This window comes from Nansenia antarctica (assembly GCF_963989245.1).
Source record: "Nansenia antarctica genome assembly, chromosome: 8".
In the NCBI taxonomy this organism is placed as follows: Eukaryota; Metazoa; Chordata; class Actinopteri; order Argentiniformes; family Microstomatidae; genus Nansenia; species Nansenia antarctica.
Window position 1 is genome coordinate 24,039,642 of NC_137678.1, and position 21,349 is coordinate 24,060,990.

The window sequence follows — 21,349 nt, forward strand, 5'->3', positions numbered from 1 at the left end:
CTCCCCTGGTGTTCTACCTCCACCAGCCTCCCTGTCCTCCAATATCTACCTCCACCAGCCTCCCTGTCCTCCAATATCTACCTCCACCAGCCTCCCTGTCCTCCAATATCTACCTCCACCACCAGCCTCCCTGTCCTCCAATATCTACCTCCACCAGCCTCCCTGTCCTCCAATATCTACCTCCACCAGCCTCCCTGTCCTCCAATATCTACCTCCACCAGCCTCCCTGTCCTCCAATATCTACCTCCACCAGCCTCCCTGTCCTCCAATATCTACCTCCACCAGCCTCCCTGTCCTCCAATATCTACCTCCACCAGCCTCCCTGTCCTCCAATATCTACCTCCACCAGCCTCCCTGTCCTCCAATATCTACCTCCACCAGCCTCCCCTAATAAAAGAAGTTGCCTTACCTTTATCTGGCCTGTAACAGAAAGAAAGGAATGGAGACAGGGAAGAAGAGAGATATAGCAATGTTCTACTACAGACTGACTGGGCTGTGTCACCCTGCTCTCCTCTATCCCCCCCTCCCTCCCTCCCTCCATCCCTCTATCCCTCCGTCAGAGAGACTTAAGAGGTGATTATCTGCCTTAATGTGTTTAAGATTAGAAAGAAAAACATGTGACTTTGTCTTGACTTCTACAAGTCAAGCTAGGTTGGTGATATGGGTTTATTCAGGAAACGGTCATGTTTTTAAAGACTTTAACATTGTTTATTTGAGATATTTGGTCATGTATTTAAGCTATTGCGTCTATTCTACAATTATGCATACAGTACAGGCCAAAAGTTTGGACACACCTTCTCATTCAATGTGTTTCCTTTATTTTCATGACTATTTACATTGTAGATTCTCACTGAAGGCATCAAAACTATGAATGAACACATGTGGAATGATGTACTTAACAAAAAAGTGTGAAATAACTCTAAATATGTCTTATATTTTAGATTCCTCAAAGTAGCCACCCTTTGCTTTTTTGTTGTTAATAAAATAAACAATTGTTGTTGTTAATAAAATATATAATAATAATATTAAATATATATATATAATAACATATTATTAGTAACACATATTATATTAAATATTATTATTATATATTTTATTAACAAAATAGCAAAGGGTGGCTACTTTGAGGAATCTAACATATAAGACATATTTAGAGTTATTTCACACTTTATTGTTAAATACATAATTCCTATGTGTTCATTCATAGTTTTGATGCCTTCAGTGAGAATCTACAATGTACCAAATAGTCATGAAAATAAAGGAAACGCATTGAATGAGAAGGTGTGTCCAAACTTTTGGCCTGTACTGTAGGTATTTAGTTTTTGTATAATTAACATGTTTGTAATGTGTAACTAAAGACATCCAAATGGAAATTCATCACATTTATTTGCTAAAGCAATGAACCAAAACATGCACGAAAAGACATTTGTAAATTTCATAAGTCTTTATTTTGATTAATGAAATGCAGGGTATATTATATGTGTATGTGTGCCTAAATGTGGCTTGGGTATGCAGGTGTGTTGTGTTGGAGGTGGTCCGTGGTCAGCCCCTGTAGCCTCTCCTCCAGGTACGTAGCCTCCTCCTCCTCTCCTCCAGGTACGTAGCCTCCTCCTCTCCTCTCCTCCAGGTACGTAGCCTCCTCCTCCTCCTCCTCCTCTCCTCCAGGTACGTAGCCTCCTCCTCCTCCTCTCCTCTCCTCCAGGTACGTAGCCTCCTCCTCCTCCTCCTTGATTGATGGCAGCTGCTGGACTGAAAAAATCAGGTGTAGTGCGGAGGCACAAACATGTACATTTCAAGCCTGCAAACTGTGACACTAAATAAATGTGAAATAATACTATTGTGCAATATGACAACCCTAGTCGTCTATCTGTACAGTATAGTACAGTGGATAGTGTACATAGCCTTTATTTATGTAAACCAGCTCCTTCCCTTCTTGTGATTTTTTTTTAAAGTTTTTTTTTTTTTTTTTTCTTTCCTAACACCAGGGGAGCCACCCCTCCTAAATGTCGTTGTTTGGTACCTGTACTGTAGCAATGACAATAAAGTCCATTCATTCATTCATTCATTCATTCATTCCTCTCCTCCAGGTACGTAGCCTCCTCCTCCTCCCCCACCTCCTCTCCTCCAGGTACGTAGCCTCCTCCTCCTCCTCCTCTCCTCCAGGTACGTAGCCTCCTCCTCCTCTCCTCCAGGTACGTAACCTCCTCCTCCTCCTCCTCCTCTCCTCCAGGTACGTAGCCTCCTCCTCCTCCTCCTCCAGGTACGTAGCCTCCTCCTCCTCTCCTCCAGGTCTCCTCCAGGTTGAACACGTGGAGGTCTGGTGGCTTTCTCAGCCTGACTGGCACTGGGCACTGAGGAGGGTGAGGATACCACAGTGTGTTAAGACACTGTGGAGGTATAGAGGGAGATGATTAGCTTCCATGTAACATCATCAAACTCATCCGTCACTGTCAAGAATGTCTTATCTTAAAACAGAGAAATTGCCACGTACAGTAATCTATGGAAAAAAGTATGCATACATACACACACCCACACACACACACACACACACACTGTGGTAACCCTCTCACTGAGACCGGGGAAAAGTGCACACACAAGCCAGAGACGACACAAAACAGGAGGAACAGTTAGCCACTCTAGGCGTATTTTATTAACACAAAAGAACCAGGGCAATAAGGCCAGCTTAAGGCTTCTCCAATACTCAAACTCTGAAGGGGGGTGGTAGAAGGATAGCCGGGGGGCTCTGCAGGCTGTCGGGGCCTCTCCAATAGGCTGCGCCCGACTGGTGTCTCTGGGGTAGCTGTGGGTAGGAGGTGGGCCAGAGGTGGCTAGTACGGGTAGTCGTTTGGTGTCCCGTCCCTCTAGCCTCCGGCTGTCGGGGCCTCTCCAATGCAGTCACAGGACCTCGGTCTGGCAGCAGAACATAACAGTTCATTACAGTAAACCATGGATACAGTGCCGTAGTCCGGCTCTCACCCCCACGTGCGTGCTTCTCTTCCTGCCACCCCCTTTGTCTGCCCTCTTTATCTCCTGTGAGGTGGTTTTCTCCCTGCAGCTCTTTAATTGGGGAATGCAGGGCAGCTGTGCATATCTGTGGGGTTTCCCTGCATCTCCCCAGGGGCTGGAATGGGCGCTGTCCATGGTGCTGTGTTTCACCTGCAGCTTCTCGCCCGGAGGCCAGAATGGGCGCTGTCCACGGTGCTGAGTCTCACCCTCGGTCTCAGTCAAGAGAGGGATGCCACAACACACACCCACACACCTGGGGAGGTCCCTGTGTCAGTAACAGGGGCCCTGTGACCTGCGACGACCCCCGGCCTGCAGGACTGGCAGCATCTGACAGCAGAGCGGCTGGGATGGTTCTGGGACCCAGCAGAGTGGTTGGGATGGTCCTGGGACCCAGCAGAGTGGTTGGGATGGTCCTGGGACCCAGCAGAGTGGTTGGGATGGTCCTGGGACCCAGCAGAGAGGTTGGGATGGTCCTGGGACCCAGCAGAGTGGTTGGGATGGTCCTGGGACCCAGCAGAGTGGTTGGGACGGTCCTGGGACCCAGCAGAGAGGTTGGGACGGTCCTGGGACCCAGCAGAGTGGTTGGGATGGTCCTGGGACCCAGCAGAGTGGTTGGGATGGTCCTGGGACCCAGCAGAGACGTTGGGATGGTCCTGGGACCCAGCAGAGCGGTTGGGATGGTCCTGGGACCCAGCAGACACAAGAGGAGCCTGGGCCTTCTGCTCAGGAGACACCCAGGACCTGAACAGGCCTCCAAGCCTCCCCACTGGTGAAGGATTCAATGCAGGTTGATGAACGCAACATAAAGACTAAAGACTAAAGTCCACCTGGGGGCTACTCCTGGACAGTACAGTGTTGAGTGACAGCAGCCCAGTATGGTATGGGTACTGTGAGCGCTTTGATAAACCTCTAAACATATGTGTACCTCTAAACACATGTGTACCTCGAGTCTAAACACATGTGTACCTCTAAACACATGTGTACCTCTAAACACATGTGTACCTCTAGTTTAGTTTAGTTTAGTTTAGTTTATTAGTTTATTATATCGAGGACAATCCAAATACATGAACCATATAAAATACAGTAAAAAAGGCAGCGTTAGCCTAGTCGGCTAATTTTCAGCTGAAGTCCCCGGCCAGTTGCAACATGGCATCCTGAAAATTAACGTCATTAGTTAAAATAAAACATTTAAATATTCTAAGAACACGTGGCTGAGACAAGGTACCCCAACATCACACTTGACAAAAAACACACGTAAGCAAGCTGAGGTGATTGAAGGGGCTACAACAAACACCACATACACACTTATGGGGGCAGCGACATTTCAAGCACATAGAAGCCACAGGACAATTACAGGCCACACAACATTAAGCACTTACAAACAGCAATACATTAAACAAAACAAAACATACCAAAAAAAGGCATTATGGAGAGGCATATGTGTACCTCTAAACACATGTGTACCTCTAAACACGTGGCAGATAGAATCCCATGTCTGAGTCCATTTAGACCAGTAGGACTGAGTACCACCAGGGCTCTCAGGATGAGGCTGAGGACTCGAGCCAGGAGATGAACATGCTGGCTGGCCTGTAGGTTGCAGAGAAAATGACACATTTATAACAAAAGTTAATATTTTAGGAAATGACTTGCTGCTTCAGATGCATTGTTATTTTTGTATTTAAAAATTTAAAAATAAAATCAATCAATCAATCAACTCACCCCCTGCTTGGTATAGATTTAGAATAATACGTTGACAATGTTTAATGGATTTCATTGTAACATGTTAACATGATTTGCGTCTCTTTTAAAAAAAAATCATTATTCAAATGACGACAAGGCGAAAGGAATGTAGCTATTATTCTTATAGTAAAAATCTACGTACCAATCGTGCCCATGAGGGAGGTCTAACCAGGTAGGATAACCAGGTAGGATATTTAAGAATGGGATGGCTCCTTCCTTGATAAGGAATACCGTATTATGCAATTATTGTGTGTCAATGAAAAACGCACGTATTTCATAAAGATTGCATCACAACTTGATCGTAGGTTACTCCGGTTGAGATGCTCATATGCGTTGCGTAGCGACGCGACGCATAGCGACGCATCCCGCATCCCGCGTAGCGTAGCGACGCATCCCGTGGTGGTTCTTGGACCAGCATGTTATACAGCTACCTCATAGCTTACTACAGAGTAGAGCAGTGAGGCAGTTCGTCAGCGCAGCTCAGGGATGCCTCTCTGTACTCTGTACTGCACGCTGGGTCTGCAATCGAAGTTGAATTTCCGATTTGGGTAAAACGTGGTTACGGTTCGGTTAAGGTCAGGGCTAATGAATGGTCTTCAGGCTCAGCGTGTCTCCTAAATAAATGCAGTGATCCAGCTTCCATTCATAGTCAGGAAGAGATTCCTTTGCAATTTGTCCTACAATGGTGATGGACATATTATGCAACATCCATTCCATACATGGTCGCACTAAAGTTAAACTAATGAAAGATTAGAAATAAACCACACTGATCATAAAGATAGAAATCGTTTTTATTTGGGCAGAGAAGTTTTTGACAGTAGAAAAAAAGATTCAAAATTCGAATTCAAGTAAGAACAGTCGTTTGAATGTGTGAGGTTACATTTGAGGGTTTCCATTTCTCTGGTGGTGTAGAACTGGGTTTTATACAGCCGTGAAGTCTTCAAGAGGTCACTAACAACAGTCATTGCAACTTCTACACACAACTACACATTTGCTTTCATAGTTTGTTGTCTATAACATGTGATAATTCAGTGACCAGTCATGACATTGGAATTATGAAATTAGGGCTAATCAATTTATCAATAAATCAATCGATGACCAATTCGTCTTCATCCTACAGTAACGGTATGGGACTAGGATAGTTCACCCACTGGCGGACTCAGGGGGGGCAGGGGGGGCGACCGCCCCCCTGGTGCCCCCACAGTTGAAAAAGGTCACACTTAAGTGCCCTTTTAAGTGGCGAAAATGACATTTTGAGTGGCGAAAATGACATTTTGAGTGGCGAAAACGAGAGGGTGTGCCCTATTAGTGCCCCTCCAATGGTCTAAACTTGACCATGTGCCCCCACAGTTGAAAAACGTCATGCTACAGAGAATGGTCAGAAAAAGACAAAACTATCCAGTGAGCGTCAGTTCTCTGGGCGAAAATGGTGGTGGTGGTGTAATATTTATTTTCTTGGCACAAATCTGCAGCAATTGTGTGATGCTAGAATGTCAATATGGACCAAAATCTTGGGAGGAATGTTTCCAGCACCTTGTTGAATCTATGCCATGCACGAAGAATTAAGGCAGTTCTGAAGGCAAAAGAGGGGGTTCAACCCGGTAATAGCAAGGTGTACCTCATGGCAGGAATATGAGCATGAGGACCTGGAACAGTTCACGTCGTCGGTTCTGAACCACATAGTGAACTGCACCAACTCAGCCACCGTGGACAAACGGGTCCGGGTCTACCCCAACACGAAGCCATGGATGACTGGGAAGGTCCAAAAACTGCTCAAGGAGAGGGACAACGCCTTCTCAGCGAAGGACACACTGCTGTACAGCACCACCAGGGCTAACCTAAAGCGTGGCATCCGGGAGGCCAAGGCAGACCACAGAGAGAAGATTGAGGAATGCTTCCTGAGCAACGACTCCAGGCGGGTGTGGCAGGGGGTTCAGCACATGACAAACTTCAGAGCCAACAGGCTCACAGCCGCGGAGGACGACCCCCTGCTGGCGGAAAAGCTGAACTCCTTCTACGCCCGGTTCGACGAGGGGCGAACGAAGGTAACCACAACACAAACACCACTCTCTCCAGCTCTCAGCAGCCTCACCCTCACAGAGCATGAAGTCAGACGCGTGCTGAAGGCGGTGGACCCCAGGAAAGCCTCAGGGCCGGATGGCGTCCTGGGACGGGTGCTGAGGGACTGCGCCGACCAGCTGGCCGGGGTTTTCACCAACATCTTCAACCAGTCCCTGTCCCAGGCCACCATCCCACCCTGCTTGAAAACCTCAACTATCATCCCAGTCCCGAAGAAAAGCACGGTGAGCTGCCTAAACGACTACCGCCCGGTGGCACTCACACCAATCATCATGAAGTGCTTCGAGAAACTAGTCCGGGCCCACATAGTCACACGCCTCCCGCCCAACCTGGATCCATACCAGTTCGCCTACAGAGCCCACAGGTCCACAGAGGACGCCATCGCGACGACTCTCCACTCCACTCTATCCCACCTGGAGAGGGGAAACAGCTACGCGAGACTGCTCTTTGTGGACTTCAGCTCTGCCTTCAACACCATCCTTCCAGACAGGCTAGTGACCAAACTACTAGACCTGGGACTATCACACTCTATATGTGCATGGATCAAGGACTTCCTGTCTGACCGCCCCCAGAGGGTGCGGGTGGGCTCCCACACCTCCACAGCCCTCAGACTCAGCACTGGGTCCCCCCAGGGCTGCGTGCTAAGCCCCATCCTCTACAACCTCTACACCTACGACTTCACCCCCGTCCACCCCAGCAACTCCATCGTAAAGTTTGCAGACGACACCACCGTGGTGGGCTGCATCTCGGGGGGGGACGAGGCGGCGTACAGGGATGAGGTGGAGCAGCTGGGCAAGCTGTGCAAGGTTAACAACCTGCTGCTGAACCAGTCAAAGACCCAGGAAATCATCGTGGACTTCAGGAGGAAAAGGAAAAAATCTGAGGTCCAGCCCCTGCTCGTCGATGGAGGGAGCGTGGAGAGAGTCTCAACCCTCCGATTCCTGGGGGTGCACATACAGGATGACCTGTCCTGGAAGATCAACACAGCAGCCATCATCAAGAAGGCACAACAGCGGCTCTACTTCCTGAGAGTCCTCAGGAAAGACCACATCGGACAGGAGATGCTTGTGACCTTCTACCGCTGCGCAGTGGAGAGCATCCTCACCTACTGCATCTGCGTGTGGTTCTCCAGCTGCACAGCCGCAGAGAGGAATGCGCTACAGAGAGTCGTGAGATCGGCCCAGAAGATCACCGGCGCCCCCCTCCCCTCTCTGGAAGAGCTGTACAACACACGCTGCCTCAGGAAGGCCTCCAAGATCTCCAGAGACCCATCCCACCCTGGGTACGAACACTTTACTCGGCTGCCCTCGGACAGGAGGTTCAGGACCATGTTCGCAAGGACAAACAGACTGAAGCTCAGCTTCTACCCCAGGGCCATTCAGGCCCTGAACACAGCAAAGACCTAGGTTCTAGGCCCTGGACAATCTAGACAATTTGATGGCAGCTACTAGATTGAAATCAAGTGCAATACTGAAACACAACTGTGAACATTTCAAACCTGCAAACTGCGACACTTTAAATGAATGTGCAATAACACTATGTGCAATATGACAACCCTCGGGTAAATAAGGTTCAGAGATAGGAAATGTTAGAATAGGTATAGCATAGCATAGAGTACAGCACAGTGTTTTATTTGTATAGTATAGTATAGTGGATAGTGTACATAGCCTTTATTTATGTAAACCAGCTCTTTTCCCTTCTTGTTTTTTTTTCCTAGCACCAGGGGAGCCACCCCTCCCAAATTTCGTTGTTTGGTACCTGTACTATATCAATGACAATAAAGACCATTCATTCATACCGGTGCAAGTGGCTGGTGAGTGTATGTTAGTGCAAATAACTAAATTGACTACTATTGATTTGATAATGATGTATCATTTATATAAAAAGCCTTAATGTTGAGCCCTGGTATAAGTGTTCTCCAGTGCCTTTTGTCCGCTATAAGGTGGTGGTAAGTTGAGGTTTGTGGTGTCGCAGCAAAAACAAAAAAAAGTGCCAATTTTTCCAGCACATTTCATTGCCCACATTTCATCTATGCTAAGCCTACAATCCTAAATCCGCCCCGGGCCTAGACTACATAATGTTAATATTAATCAAGGATGAGGACTATTTCACCATACATGACGCATCATAGCTTTTTGCTCACTGATGGGGTCCCATAGGTGCCCTTTTTTTCTTTTCGCCCCTGCCCTTCAAACAGCCTGAGTCCGCCACTGAGTTCACCCCTCCGATGCCGTAAACAAACCCGTGGTCCTCTATGCACCACCTACCCCGGTAGTCTCCGAACTCGTACTCCGAATCGGCTTTAGATGAGTATTCCGCTAACGTTTCTGGAACGAGGCGCAGGAGCGCGATGGAGAAGCAGAGCGCGCGGCTGTTCATCGTGGCTACACTGCGCAACGATCTGACGCGCTGCGCTGTCGTGCGCTTTTTCTTCAGAATCAGAATCAGAATCAGAAGACTTTATTGCCATGACATGTAAACATGTTAGGAATTTGGTTTGGGACAATGGAGCACGGTTTACAGCAGGACAGGTGCAAGACAGGACAAGACAGTGCAAACCAACATCAAAGTGCAAGAGTCATAATTAATATAAATATAAAGTGCAGAGATCAAGTGTTCAAGTGTTCATATTCAGACAGTCCAAAGCTCTCTGGGTGGGGGTGGAGGGAGGGTAGATAGGGGTCAGGTCAGGGGGGGGGGGGGGCAGCGGCATTTAGGAGCCGGATGGCTGTGGGGAAAAAGCTGTGTGCATGTCGGGCCTTCACAGTTTTTAGGGACCGCACCCTCCTGCCTGAGGGGAGCGGGGCGAAGAGACCGTGTCCTGGGTGTGCGGGGTCAGCCATGATCTTCCTGGCCCTCCCCAAAGCCCTACTTTTAAACAGGGCCTCAAGGGGGGGCAAAGGGCAGCCAATCACCCTCTCCGCCGAGCGTATCACCCGCTGCAGCTTGGCCTTGTCCTTGGCCGCTGCAGCGGGGAACCAGATGATGATGGCGGAGGTGACGATGGACTCAATGATGGCCGTGTAGAAGTTCACCAGCGTGGTCTTTGGTAGGTGGAATTTCCTGAGCTGCCTCTTGAGCGCTGTGATGGCGCATGGCCGCTCGCCCAGTTCTCACCCCATGAGGAACTCTATTGAGCATGGGACACTACTGTACCACCATGCAGAGTTACTATATACAGTTGACCAACTAATATGTGACACGGTTTCATTGAAAGGTCAGCATTTCGGCAATTGTGAAAGCTCGCAATCGAGCCAAACAAGTCTTGTTGTGAAAAAATGTGTGTTATGTATGTGGGACTGCACCTTTAAGAGACACCGGAAGTGTGTGGAGTTACCCCCGGTTGACACGTGTTGTTGGTGTGCAAGATGGCGATGTGAGGAGATAATAAAGTGATGACTGTTACCCACGGTGCGGACAGTTATTAATCATAACATTGGCGACGAGGATTATGGATTCTCTACTCTCACCTCTTCCCCCGTTCCTCGCCCTGCCGGGCGATCCACCGGTCCCGTGGATTCGCTGGTGTGAGTCCTTCGAAACGTTCATAATAGCCGCCGGGTTGGCCGGTGCTAGTGACCAACGAAGAAAAGCCCTGCTAATTCACTCACTGGGCAGCGAGGGACAGCGGATTTTTCGGACTCTCGGACCCGCTCCGAGATACGCGGACTGTGTGACACTGCTCAATGGACATTTTGCTGCTCCACAGAATGTAATGCTCCGGCGGATAATGTTTCGCCAACGTCGGCAGCAGACGGGTGAGTCTATCCACCATTACGTGGCTGATCTGAGGGGACTAGCCAGCCTCTGTAAATTCGGGGTGCTGGAAGACGAACTGATACGGGATCAGCTGGCTGAACACACTAATAACTCAAAGCTCAGAGACAAGTTGTTAATGATGCCAGACGACCTAACTTTAGCTAAAGCTGTGGATTTAGCATTCCAGCTCGAGTCAGCAGCAGCCTTGAAGTCACAGCTAGCGCCCACCTCCAGCTCGTTTCCCCCCAGACCCATGCTACTAACTCAAATGGTGGCACCGCCCACGGAGCCTTCCGAGTCCGGTTTCCCAGAGGACGGCCTCGATGTGAACTTTGCTGCACGCCAGGGTACGACAACACGCCGGGCCTGTGGTAATTGTGGCTCATCATCACACCAAAGCCGAGCCCCAAACTGCCCTGCCAAGGGGCAGCAGTGTCAGCGCTGTGGCAGGCAGAACCATTTTGCCCGGGTCTGCCGCTCTACCCCCACAACAGACAGTCCACGGCCACAAGGTACACCGGGACGGCCCACACAGACGACCATCCATTCAGTGACTGCCACCCCCCGACCGGCTAAGTGGTGCACTGTTGAGCTGGATGGGGTTCGCCTCCCACTGCTGGTGGATACGGGGGCCTCCAGGTCGCTCATGAACGCTGCCACGGTACGGCGGCTCTTTCCACTCCGAACGCTCACTGCCAACGCCGAGGACCTATATGGCTATGGGCGCTGCAAAATAGACATGGTGGGCACAATCGCCTTCACTGTGCGTTACGGGACTAAGGCCCTCCCCTCATTCACCTTTCAGGTGTCTCACCAGGGTTCTAACCTCATGGGTTTTGATTTGTTTTGCGAGCTGGGTTTCACCCTCATGGACAATGTTGGATCCGCCATCTTGTCTGTCGGCTCGCCGTGGGAACAACGCTGGCCTGCTCTATTCAGCGGTTTGGGCTGCCTCACCGCCTTCAACCACCAGCCCCTCCTCAAGCCCGAGGTGCATCCGGTGATACAGCCCATACGCCGCCTGCCCCTCGCCCTACGCGACGACGTCACCGCCGAGCTCCAGAAACTCTCGGATGCGGGCATCATCGAGCGTGTCGATGCCTCCCCCTGGATTTCGAACCTGGTGGTGGTAAAGAAAAAGTCAGGGGGCCTGCGTCCGTGCATCGATCTCAGGTCAGTCAACAAGGCAGTGATCCCGGACAGGTACCCGCTGCCCACGGTGGAGGAGCTGGCTGCACATTTCTACGGTTCCTCTGTGTTCTCGAAACTCGACCTTCGCCAAGGCTACCTACAGGTTCCGCTGCACCCCGACAGCCGCAACCTGACAGCTTTCGTGACGCATGGCGGGGTGTTCCGCTACACCCGCATGCCCTTCGGTCTCAGCTCAGCCCCCAGCTGTTTCCAGAAGATCATGACCACCATCTTCGCCGGCATCCCGGGCGTGGTCATCTTCCTGGACGACATAGTGGTCCATGGTGCGACACCGGACGTCCATGACGAGCGCCTGGCGAGGGTGTTGGACGTCCTCGCCAGCCACAACCTCACGCTAAATGGGGAAAAGTGCACCTTCGCCACTCCGGTCATCGAGTTCGTGGGGTTCCGCCTGACCGCCGACGGACTCAGCCCGCTACACTCTAACGTTGAGGCTGTGCTGCGCCTGCCAGAGCCGTCCTGCCCAGCTCAGCTGGCTTCGTTTCTTGGGATGACGGCCTACTACCTGCGTTTCCTTCCCCGATACTCCATGACCACCTCCCCACTGCGTGAACTATTGAAACAGGACGCGGTCTGGGAGTGGACCCCGGCCTGCTCTGCTGCTATTCACCAACTGAAGAAGCAGCTGACCTCGCCGCCGGTGCTGGCATTCTTTGACCTGGCGAGCCCCACACTCGTGACGTGTGATGCATCCAACACGGCGATCGGGGCGGTGCTGTCCCAGATCCAGGGGGGCACGGAACGCCCGGTGGCATTCGCCTCTCGGTCCCTCAACACAGCTGAACAAAAGTACTCGGTGGGGGAGCGGGAGGCGCTAGCCTGCGTCTGGGCGTGCGAGCGGTGGCATATGTATGTGTACGGGCGACACTTTACATTGCGAACTGACCACCAGGCTCTCACGGCCCTGCTCGCTACTTCAGGTTCGGGCCACAAGCCGCTGAGGATCTACCGCTGGTCGGAGAGGCTTCAACCGTATGATTTCACCACACTGTTTACCCCCGGCAGGGAAAATGTAGTGGCTGACCTGCTCTCCCGAGCCACCCCCGTCCCAGCACTCGGCGGCCCCAACCCCGGCCCGTTGCCCAACAAGGGCCCAGACGAGATGGAGTCAGAGCTCGTGCTCATGCTGCACGCCCCACTCCAGGCCACGGTTTCCCTGGAGGACCTTCAGCGCGCGTCGACAGAGGACCCCACGCTCTCCCATCTCCGCACTTACATCCGGGAGGGTTGGCCCACGAAAGTGCCGGAGGAGCTGGCGCCTTTTCATCGGGTCAGGAATGAACTGACCTGCTGGAACGGTGTCTGTGTGGCCCGGGGGCTCCGCACGTTCATCCCCAGCGACCTCAGGGCGCGCGTCCTCGCCATGGCGCACGAGGGCCACCTGGGCATTGTAAAGGTGAAGCAGCGCTGCAGGGATTTGGTGTGGTGGCCGGGCATAGACCGTGATATCGAGATGATGGTGAAGGAGTGCACGGCCTGCCTGGTCAGTGGGAAGACGGGCCCGCCACCCTCACCACCCCTACAGCCCTTGCAGTGGCCACCCACGCCTTGGGAGCACATCCAGCTGGACATATGTGGCGAACTTCATGGCGTCCCACACCACCAACGTTTCCTCCTAGTGGCCTACGACCTCCACTCAAAGTGGCCAGAGGTGGTCGCCACGGGGTCCGTAACAGCTCGGGTGGTCACTGACTTCCTCTCCTCTCTGTTTGCTCGGTGGGGCAATCCAAACGCCATCACAACGGATAATGGCCCGCAGTTTGTCTCAGCGGAGTTTGCCGTCTTCGTGGAGGAAAGGGGGATCAACCACATACGAACGGCGTTCTACCACCCGGAGGCAAATGGGGGGGTCGAGCGTTTTAACCAGACTCTGAAGAATGGGGTCAGAGCACACCTGGCAGATGGCCTGCCGTTCTCAGCCGCGCTGCTCCGCACCCTGCTTCACTACAGAGCAACGCCGCACTCAACTACCGGCAGCTCCCCAGCACTCCTGATGATGGGCCGTGAGCTGCAGCTTCCTCTCAATCGGCTGCGGGCCCCAGCGGTCGCCACGCCAGCAGCAGCACCCTGCCAGAGCGCCAGGGTCGCAGACGCACAGTGGCGGATGAAGCAGCGGTTCGATAGGAGACGGAGGGTGAGAATACCTCCCTTCACAGAGGGGGACTGGGTCAGGATTCGCCGCCCTAACCGGGACCACAAGCTGCTCTCGTTCTGGTCTGCGCCGATGAAGGTCACCGCTCAGCTGGGCCCAGCCTCGTTTCGCCTGGACGACGGATCACGGTGGCACGCAAGCCGGCTTCGGAAGGTGGCATCGCCTCCCATCATAGACCCAGAACAACCGCAGGGTCCAGCTGAGTTCCCACCTGAACTGGTGGAGGCCGGGGTTCGCCCAGAGGCTCGTCCGGCCCGTGCCCGGGTCAGACCAGCACACCTGAGGGACTATGCCGTGGACTGGTGAACCCAAGGGTAGGGTTTAGGGCATAGCCTGTTCAGTGGGTGACTGGCAGTCTACCCAGTTCATTAAGTTTAAAAAAAAAGAAAAAATAAGTTTGATAATTATAATGTTGTGTTATTCATTGTGTTCTTCTGGTTCCTGTGGGGGGAGGTAAATGTTATGTATGTGGGACTGCACCTTCAAGAGACACCGGAAGTGTGTGGAGTTACCCCCGGTTGACACGTGTTGTTGGTGTGCAAGATGGCGATGTGAGGAGATAATAAAGTGATGACTGTTACCCACGGTGCGGACAGTTATTAATCATAACAATGTGTTTTCCGGTTTTTGGCATAGGATGAACATTTAAGTGATGAAGAATCCACTCAATATCATATCCAACAGTTTTACATTCACTAAATACCTACATTTAGTTAGCAAAGTCGGGTGGGGGGTATTAGTGTGGCAGTGTGTGTAGCCACGCCCACCCCAGCTGTATGTAAGTAGCCATGTGCGTGTGGACCTGTTTACAAGATGGAGGCTGAGTGGACCCCACTAAAAGTAGCTCATGCCTATGGGTATAGCTAATGGGGATCCTTCCAATAAATAAACAAAATAAAATAAAGCTCTCGCTAATGCTATCAACAGAATTTCAAAAGCAGGCAGAAATATCGACAGTGGGCAATTAATGAACTCCTTCATATTGGACTATACATAATGGGAACTCCGAACTACGAATCTGACGATGACAAGAAGACAACAGGATTTCAGACATTGATCTCCACATCAGTTCACTTTCATGGGACAGTCGTCTGCAGACAGACCTTCTGCTGTGTTCTTGGTTAAGTTTTAGTGAGTTACATGTGTTGTTTACTAGGATTTTGTGTTGTTTACTTAGGATAGCCAAACAGTTATTTGTTGTTTTGTGAGTAAGGTAGATAGCGCCTTTGTTAGCCTCAGTTATCAAACCACTGAAACTGCTCACCACAATTATGCCACCCCTCTACAAAACTAATAGGAGATGGTGGGAGGAAGAAATAGGTTGTCAAAGATAAAACATAATGAATGAATACATGTGTTGCAGACCTACTAAACATGCAACATAGTGCAATATGTTTCATGCACCATTTTAGTGTGTTTGTGTGTACCAGCTAGCCAAACAAGTGTTAGCTTGTTAGCTAGCTAGCTTTCTATAGATTATAGAAAAAGTTAATGCTTTTGTAATGAACGGTAATGTTGTGTGGAATCAACAATAATGATTAATTCATTGATATGTAGATTTGCTGTAGAATAATACTGTGAATTGAAATGATTTCACTAGCCTACTTCAGTACAAGTACAGTACACTGAGTCTATGGAAAACCTACACTAGAGAAGTGTCCACACCTCTGACCTGACATTTGTGTTACAGAATGACGAGGTGAGAGGTTCTGAGAGATGACACCTTGATGAGAGTCACCAGCACTTCAGGTATTTGTCATTGTCATTGTATAAGCAATTCTATTTTATGAAGATAGTAGTAGGCTATTTTGTGAAAGTGGTGTTGGTAACAGTGGGCAATCTTTTTAAATGTACTGTCTTTTTTTTTTATTACAGCTTTGATGCCCAGATGGGATGGGAAGGAACTACACCGAAGTCCCACTAGATGCTTTATGGACTATAATGATAAATGCATGCACACAGACACAACATTATTATTTTTTACCATTCTATTATTGTATTGCTCAATTGTATCTTGCCTAATTCTACTCTCTTGTACTTGTAATGGGATGTAATAAACTTTTGGCACACATGGCAATAAAAAATCATGAATCTTGAATTATTATTATTATTATTATTTAGCCATTTAAACATGTCAGCCCTGCAATTTTGTTACCTGAGGGTTAGCTGACAACCCCACTGACAGATGACAGGTAGATAATGACAGGTAGTGTAATGGGGGAGTGGTTGTCTTGAGGGAGTGATTAGGGTGGAGTTAACCAGCTATTGTTCCCACCCATTACCTCTGTGAAAAGTGAGCCTGGTTTTCTCAAAATGGTCATTTGGAGGGTATCAGCATTAAAATATCCATGACTTCTTCAACTTGTTTCAGATTTCAATGTATGACCCATCATTTTAAATCTTACAATCTACCCTTTCGTAATCTGGAAACAACTGAAAAATGATTTTTGCCCTACTTGCGGACTTCTTAACCATGCCCTGTCACATATGCTGCACTACTGCTTCCCCTAGTTCTTGATTAATGTCTCCTGGGTTATCACAAAGATATGTTTCTCTACCGGGATTATGTCAATAACATGTTATCTCCCTCTCATTCATATCACCTTAATAAGCAGAGATGCACAGAGGAGCAATCATGGGGATATACAAAGACAAAAAAATGTTCCACAATTTGAAGATTTATGATTTATTCCATGTTAATGATATTATGTTGTACAACACAGGTTCTTTTTCTATAACAGATATCCAGTGTTCTTTAGCTCCAGAATAGTCAGAGAGACATCTTGGATCTACATAGTTGTGTCCCTCTGAGCTGACACCTTGGTGATCCAATCACATGGAGCAAAGACCCAGAATACTAACACAGAAACACATTCATAACCTGTGATCAGCACAGAAACACGTTCATAACCTGTAGTCAGTACAGAAACACATTCATAACCTGTGATCAGTACATAAGGAATATTTACATGTGGACTGACAGGGAGACCATGGGAACACTATCATAGCATGGAGATTTTACATGGGCAGCAATAATCAACATACATTTTCTAGAGCATAAACTATAAACAACATTTAAGTGTCAGAAAAGGCTTCTGCCATGACAGATGTCCAACAGAGTAGTTGGAATCGAGACTAATATATGAACCAAGGCACCAATCTAAACATACATTATTTCTGGAACAGAGTACGTTATATTGAATATGTGATGATGATATAATGATTCAACTTTTAACACCAATTCACAGAGAAATATGTTTCTACAGAATAATAGGTTATGATAAAGCACCACTCTAATGGAGAGCTCTACTCCAGGTCACACAGCTTAACACTGTTGCCATAGTTACTACCCCAATTAGGCCCAAATCCAGGATAGAGGGGCTGAGTGAATGTGGTCTGGACTCTTTGGAGGAGGGTCATTGTGTCAGAGGAGATGCTGTAGAAGGACAGAGTACCTGCCCTGTGATCCAGGTACACTCCTACTCTGGAAGACCAAGGGCCTGATACTTTAGTCTCAACACTATTGTGATAGAAACTATAACCACCCATATGCTGGAATAACCTCCAGGACTTGTTATTGTATCCAAATATACTGTCACCACCTGACCTGCTGATGTATTTATATGAGACTGCTGCACTAACAGCAATACCACTCCACTCAACCTCCCAGTAAGAGCGTCCAGACAGACCCTCTCTACACAGCACCTGCCACTCATGAGTGAATCTCTCTGGGTGACCAGGATATGACTGGGCATGATCCATAAGTGTCACCTTTCTGTTCCCCTCAGACAGAGACAGTTGTATGTGTGTTGTGTTTGGGTCCAGTGTGAGCTGACAGGAATCTGGAAGAGAGAAGAGCAGAAACCAAATCAGAGAAATAATGGAAGTCAGATATCTAACCTGTCTTTGATGAGTCTCTCCCTCTCCTAGAGCACTCTTGTTCTATCTCATGGTTTGTAGAGTGTATCGGTGGAGATTTCTGGAGAAAGAGACTCACATCGTAAGAACTGGGCTCTGGTCTTGGGCTCTGGTGGCAGTAATACATCCACTGCATCAACTACAGACACATTCAGAGAGAGAGAAAGAGAACATTCACAATACATCATATTACACATACTGTACAGTACATCGGAGGACTGGCTCATTGTAATGCATGGAATGGAATGAGGAATGGTATCAAATGCTTACCATTACTCATTACATTCCATGCATCACAATGAGCCCATCCTCCGATTTCTACCTCCACCAGCCTCCACTGATGTAGGCTACTGTATATAAAGTCATGGTCTAAAGCTGCCTATATAAAGAGACTAGACAGAGTTTTAGCCCACCTATAGTTGAGATCTTAGGCCACTCCCCCTTAAGGATGTCCTCTAGTTTCTCTCTCATCTTAGACACAGCCTCAGTCACATTTCCAAAGTACTGAAGAGGATGGATGGTGATGCTGGGTAAGTCTGAAGATACACTGGGACTGGAGAGAGAGACATAACTCTGGAGAGAGAGAGAGAGAGAGAGAGAGAGAGAGAGAGAGAGAGAGAGAGAGAGAGAGAGATAGAGAGGGAGGGAGAGAAAGAGAGAGAGAGAGAGAGAGAGAGAGAGAGAGTGAGAGAGAGAGAGAGAGAAAGAGTGAGTGAGTGAGTGAGTGAGTGAGTGAGAGAGAGAGAGAATAATTGATTAACTGAACAGTAAGGTCGTTTCAGTATTCCAGATGGAAGGTCAGTGTAGTTACCTGGAGGAAATGGATGTGGTCCTCTGTGTGTGAAAGCTGCCCCAGCTCAGTGTCTCTCCTCCTCAGCTCAGCGATCTCCTGCTCCAGTCGCTCCAGGAGTCCCTCAGCCTGACTCACTGCTGCCTTCTGCTGGGCTCTGATCAGCTCCTTCACCTCAGAGCGCCTTCTCTCAATGGAGCGGATCAGCTCAGTAAAGATCCTCTCACTGTCCTCCACTGCTGCCTGTGCAGAGCGCTGTTACACACACACAGACACAGACGCACGCACGCACGCACGCACGCACGCACGCACGCACGCACGCACGCACGCACGCACGCACGCACGCACGCACGCACGCACGCACGCACGCACACACACACACACACACACACACACACACACACACACACACAGTGGGATTGCATAAACAAAAGTTAAATAAAAATAATAATAAGTGGAGAATGGCTGACTGGAGGAGAGCAGTAATGGTGTGTCTCCTCTGGTCAATACTCACTGTGAGAGACTCCACAGCCTGTTGGATCTCCTTCAGTTCCTTCTCTCTCTCCTGGAGTCTCTGCTGGACCTTCTGCTGACTCATCCCCAGCTGCCTCTGTGGACAAATAGTGAGATAAATGCCAGAATATATTATATCAGTATATATATATATATCTATATATCTATATATATATAGATATATATATATATTCATATGAGAACGATTAAACTGATACTGATACTTTCGGCATTGGTGCACATCACCAATAATATGCATAAGAAAATTGCAGATGTAGTTTGAAATGAAAAAACATAACAATAATTTTACTTTTGTGATTAATACTCATTTAATACTATCATGGAATTTGTAACTCACACAGAATACATGTACTGTACATTAAGGCAATGTTTTACTTTTGCAGGACTTTATACATTTCAGATGACTGTTATAATCTGCTAAACTAGGTAAAATCTTGGGCCAGATATACTGTATCCTTAGAGATTACAGTAAAACGATCTGATCATAAAATCCTGGTCAAATCATTATCTCACTTTAGTGTCAGAAACATGGAAATGGACTTTCAGCTCCACACCAGTTCAATAAAGTATGGATTTGTTTAAAAAAAAAAAAACTTCTTAAACAATCCAATATCACACAATATCAACACTAAATACAAATAGTGGTGGATTTTATATCATAGAGTGTGTGTTCACTACTGTATACTGTACATATAACCATTCTACTGCCACTAAGGGCTTCTAAAATCACAATCTCTCCTCTTTCATTTCTAACATGAAGTTTCTCTCCTTTCTATCAATCATTCATTCTCAGACAGCTGCAGGTGGGAAGACACAGTCAGTTCTACCTTTATCAAACGAGTAGCTCTGGTTCTTACCTGTTTCTCAGTCCTTTCTGCTGCAGCTGAGACTGTATCATGGCCTTTGTGTTCATCCATTGTACACAGATAACAGATACACTGCTGATCAGTACGGCAGAACACCTCCAGCAGTTTGTCATGATGGGAGCAGATCTTCTCCTGCAGTTGTGTGGATGTTTCGACCAGCTTGTGCTTCTTAAAGGCAGGAGATTCATAGTGAGGCTGGAGGTGAGTCTCACAGTAAGAGACCAGACAAACCAGACAGGACTTGAGGGCTTTCTGCTTTCTCCCAGTGCAGAAATCACACGCCACATCTCCAGGTCCAGCATAACAGTGAGCAGGAGGAGCAGGAGGAGCAGCTTGGAGTCCTGTCTTCTTCAGTTTCTCTTCCACTAATTCAGCCAACATCGTGTTTCTCCTCAGAACAGGCCTTGGAATGAAGCTTTCCTTGCACATGGGGCAGCTGTAGACCCCCTTCTGATCATCCCGATCCCAGTAGCCCTTAATACAGCCCATACAGTAGCTGTGTCCACAGGGAATAGTTACCGGATCCTTCAGTAGATCCAGACAGATCGGACAACTGAAGGAATCCATGCTCTCTGCCATTTTGCTGCACACACTACCAGACGGAATAGCAGAATACAGTGATAAGTTGCGTTTCTCTGGAAGTGTTTGTGCTTTGTGGGCGGCAACATTTCCTGGTTCTGTGACTTCCTCAAAGATTGTGTTCATGTGAGATGGAGTTAAATTACCAGCTGTAGCCACTAGATGGCGCAGTTATACAGCTGCCTCATATCTTACTACAGAGTAGAGCAGTGGGCAGTTCGTCAGTGCAGCTCAGGGATGCCTCTCTGAATTTCCAATTTGGGTAAAACGTGGTTACGGTTCGGTTAAGGTCAGGGCTAATGAATGGTCTTCAGGCTCAGCGTGTCTCCGTAGTCGCTCCTAAATAAATGCAGTGATCCATCTTCCATTCATATAGTCAGGAAGAGATTCCTTTGCAATTCGTCCTACAATGGTGATGGACATATTATGCAACATCCATTCCATACATGGTCGCACTAAAGTTAAACTAATGAAAGATTAGAAATAAACCACACTGATCATAAAGACAGAAATCGTTTTTATTTGGGCAGAGAAGTTTTTGACAGTAGAAAAAAAGATTCAAAATTCAAATTCAAGTAAGAACAGTCGTTTGAATGTGTGAGGTTACATTTGAGGGTTTCCATTTCTCTGGTGGTGTAGAACTGGGTTTTATACAGCCGTGAAGTCTTCAAGAGGTCACTAACAACAGTCATTGCAACTTCTACACACAACTAA

General features: G+C 48.4%; 1 protein-coding gene across 1 annotated transcript; it reads right to left on the bottom strand.

The window, feature by feature from the left end:
* Positions 1–17,254: 17,254 nt before the first annotated feature.
* LOC308163589 (tripartite motif-containing protein 16-like) lies at positions 17,255–20,635 on the bottom strand (the record flags this gene model as incomplete). Its single annotated transcript, XM_080537756.1, has 6 exons — positions 17,255–17,790; positions 17,946–18,005; positions 18,280–18,439; positions 18,678–18,899; positions 19,171–19,266; positions 20,048–20,635. The coding sequence occupies 6 exons, from the start codon at positions 20,633–20,635 to the stop codon at positions 17,255–17,257; spliced, it is 1,662 nt and encodes a 553-aa protein (XP_080393882.1).
* Between the last annotated feature and the right edge of the window lie 714 nt (positions 20,636–21,349).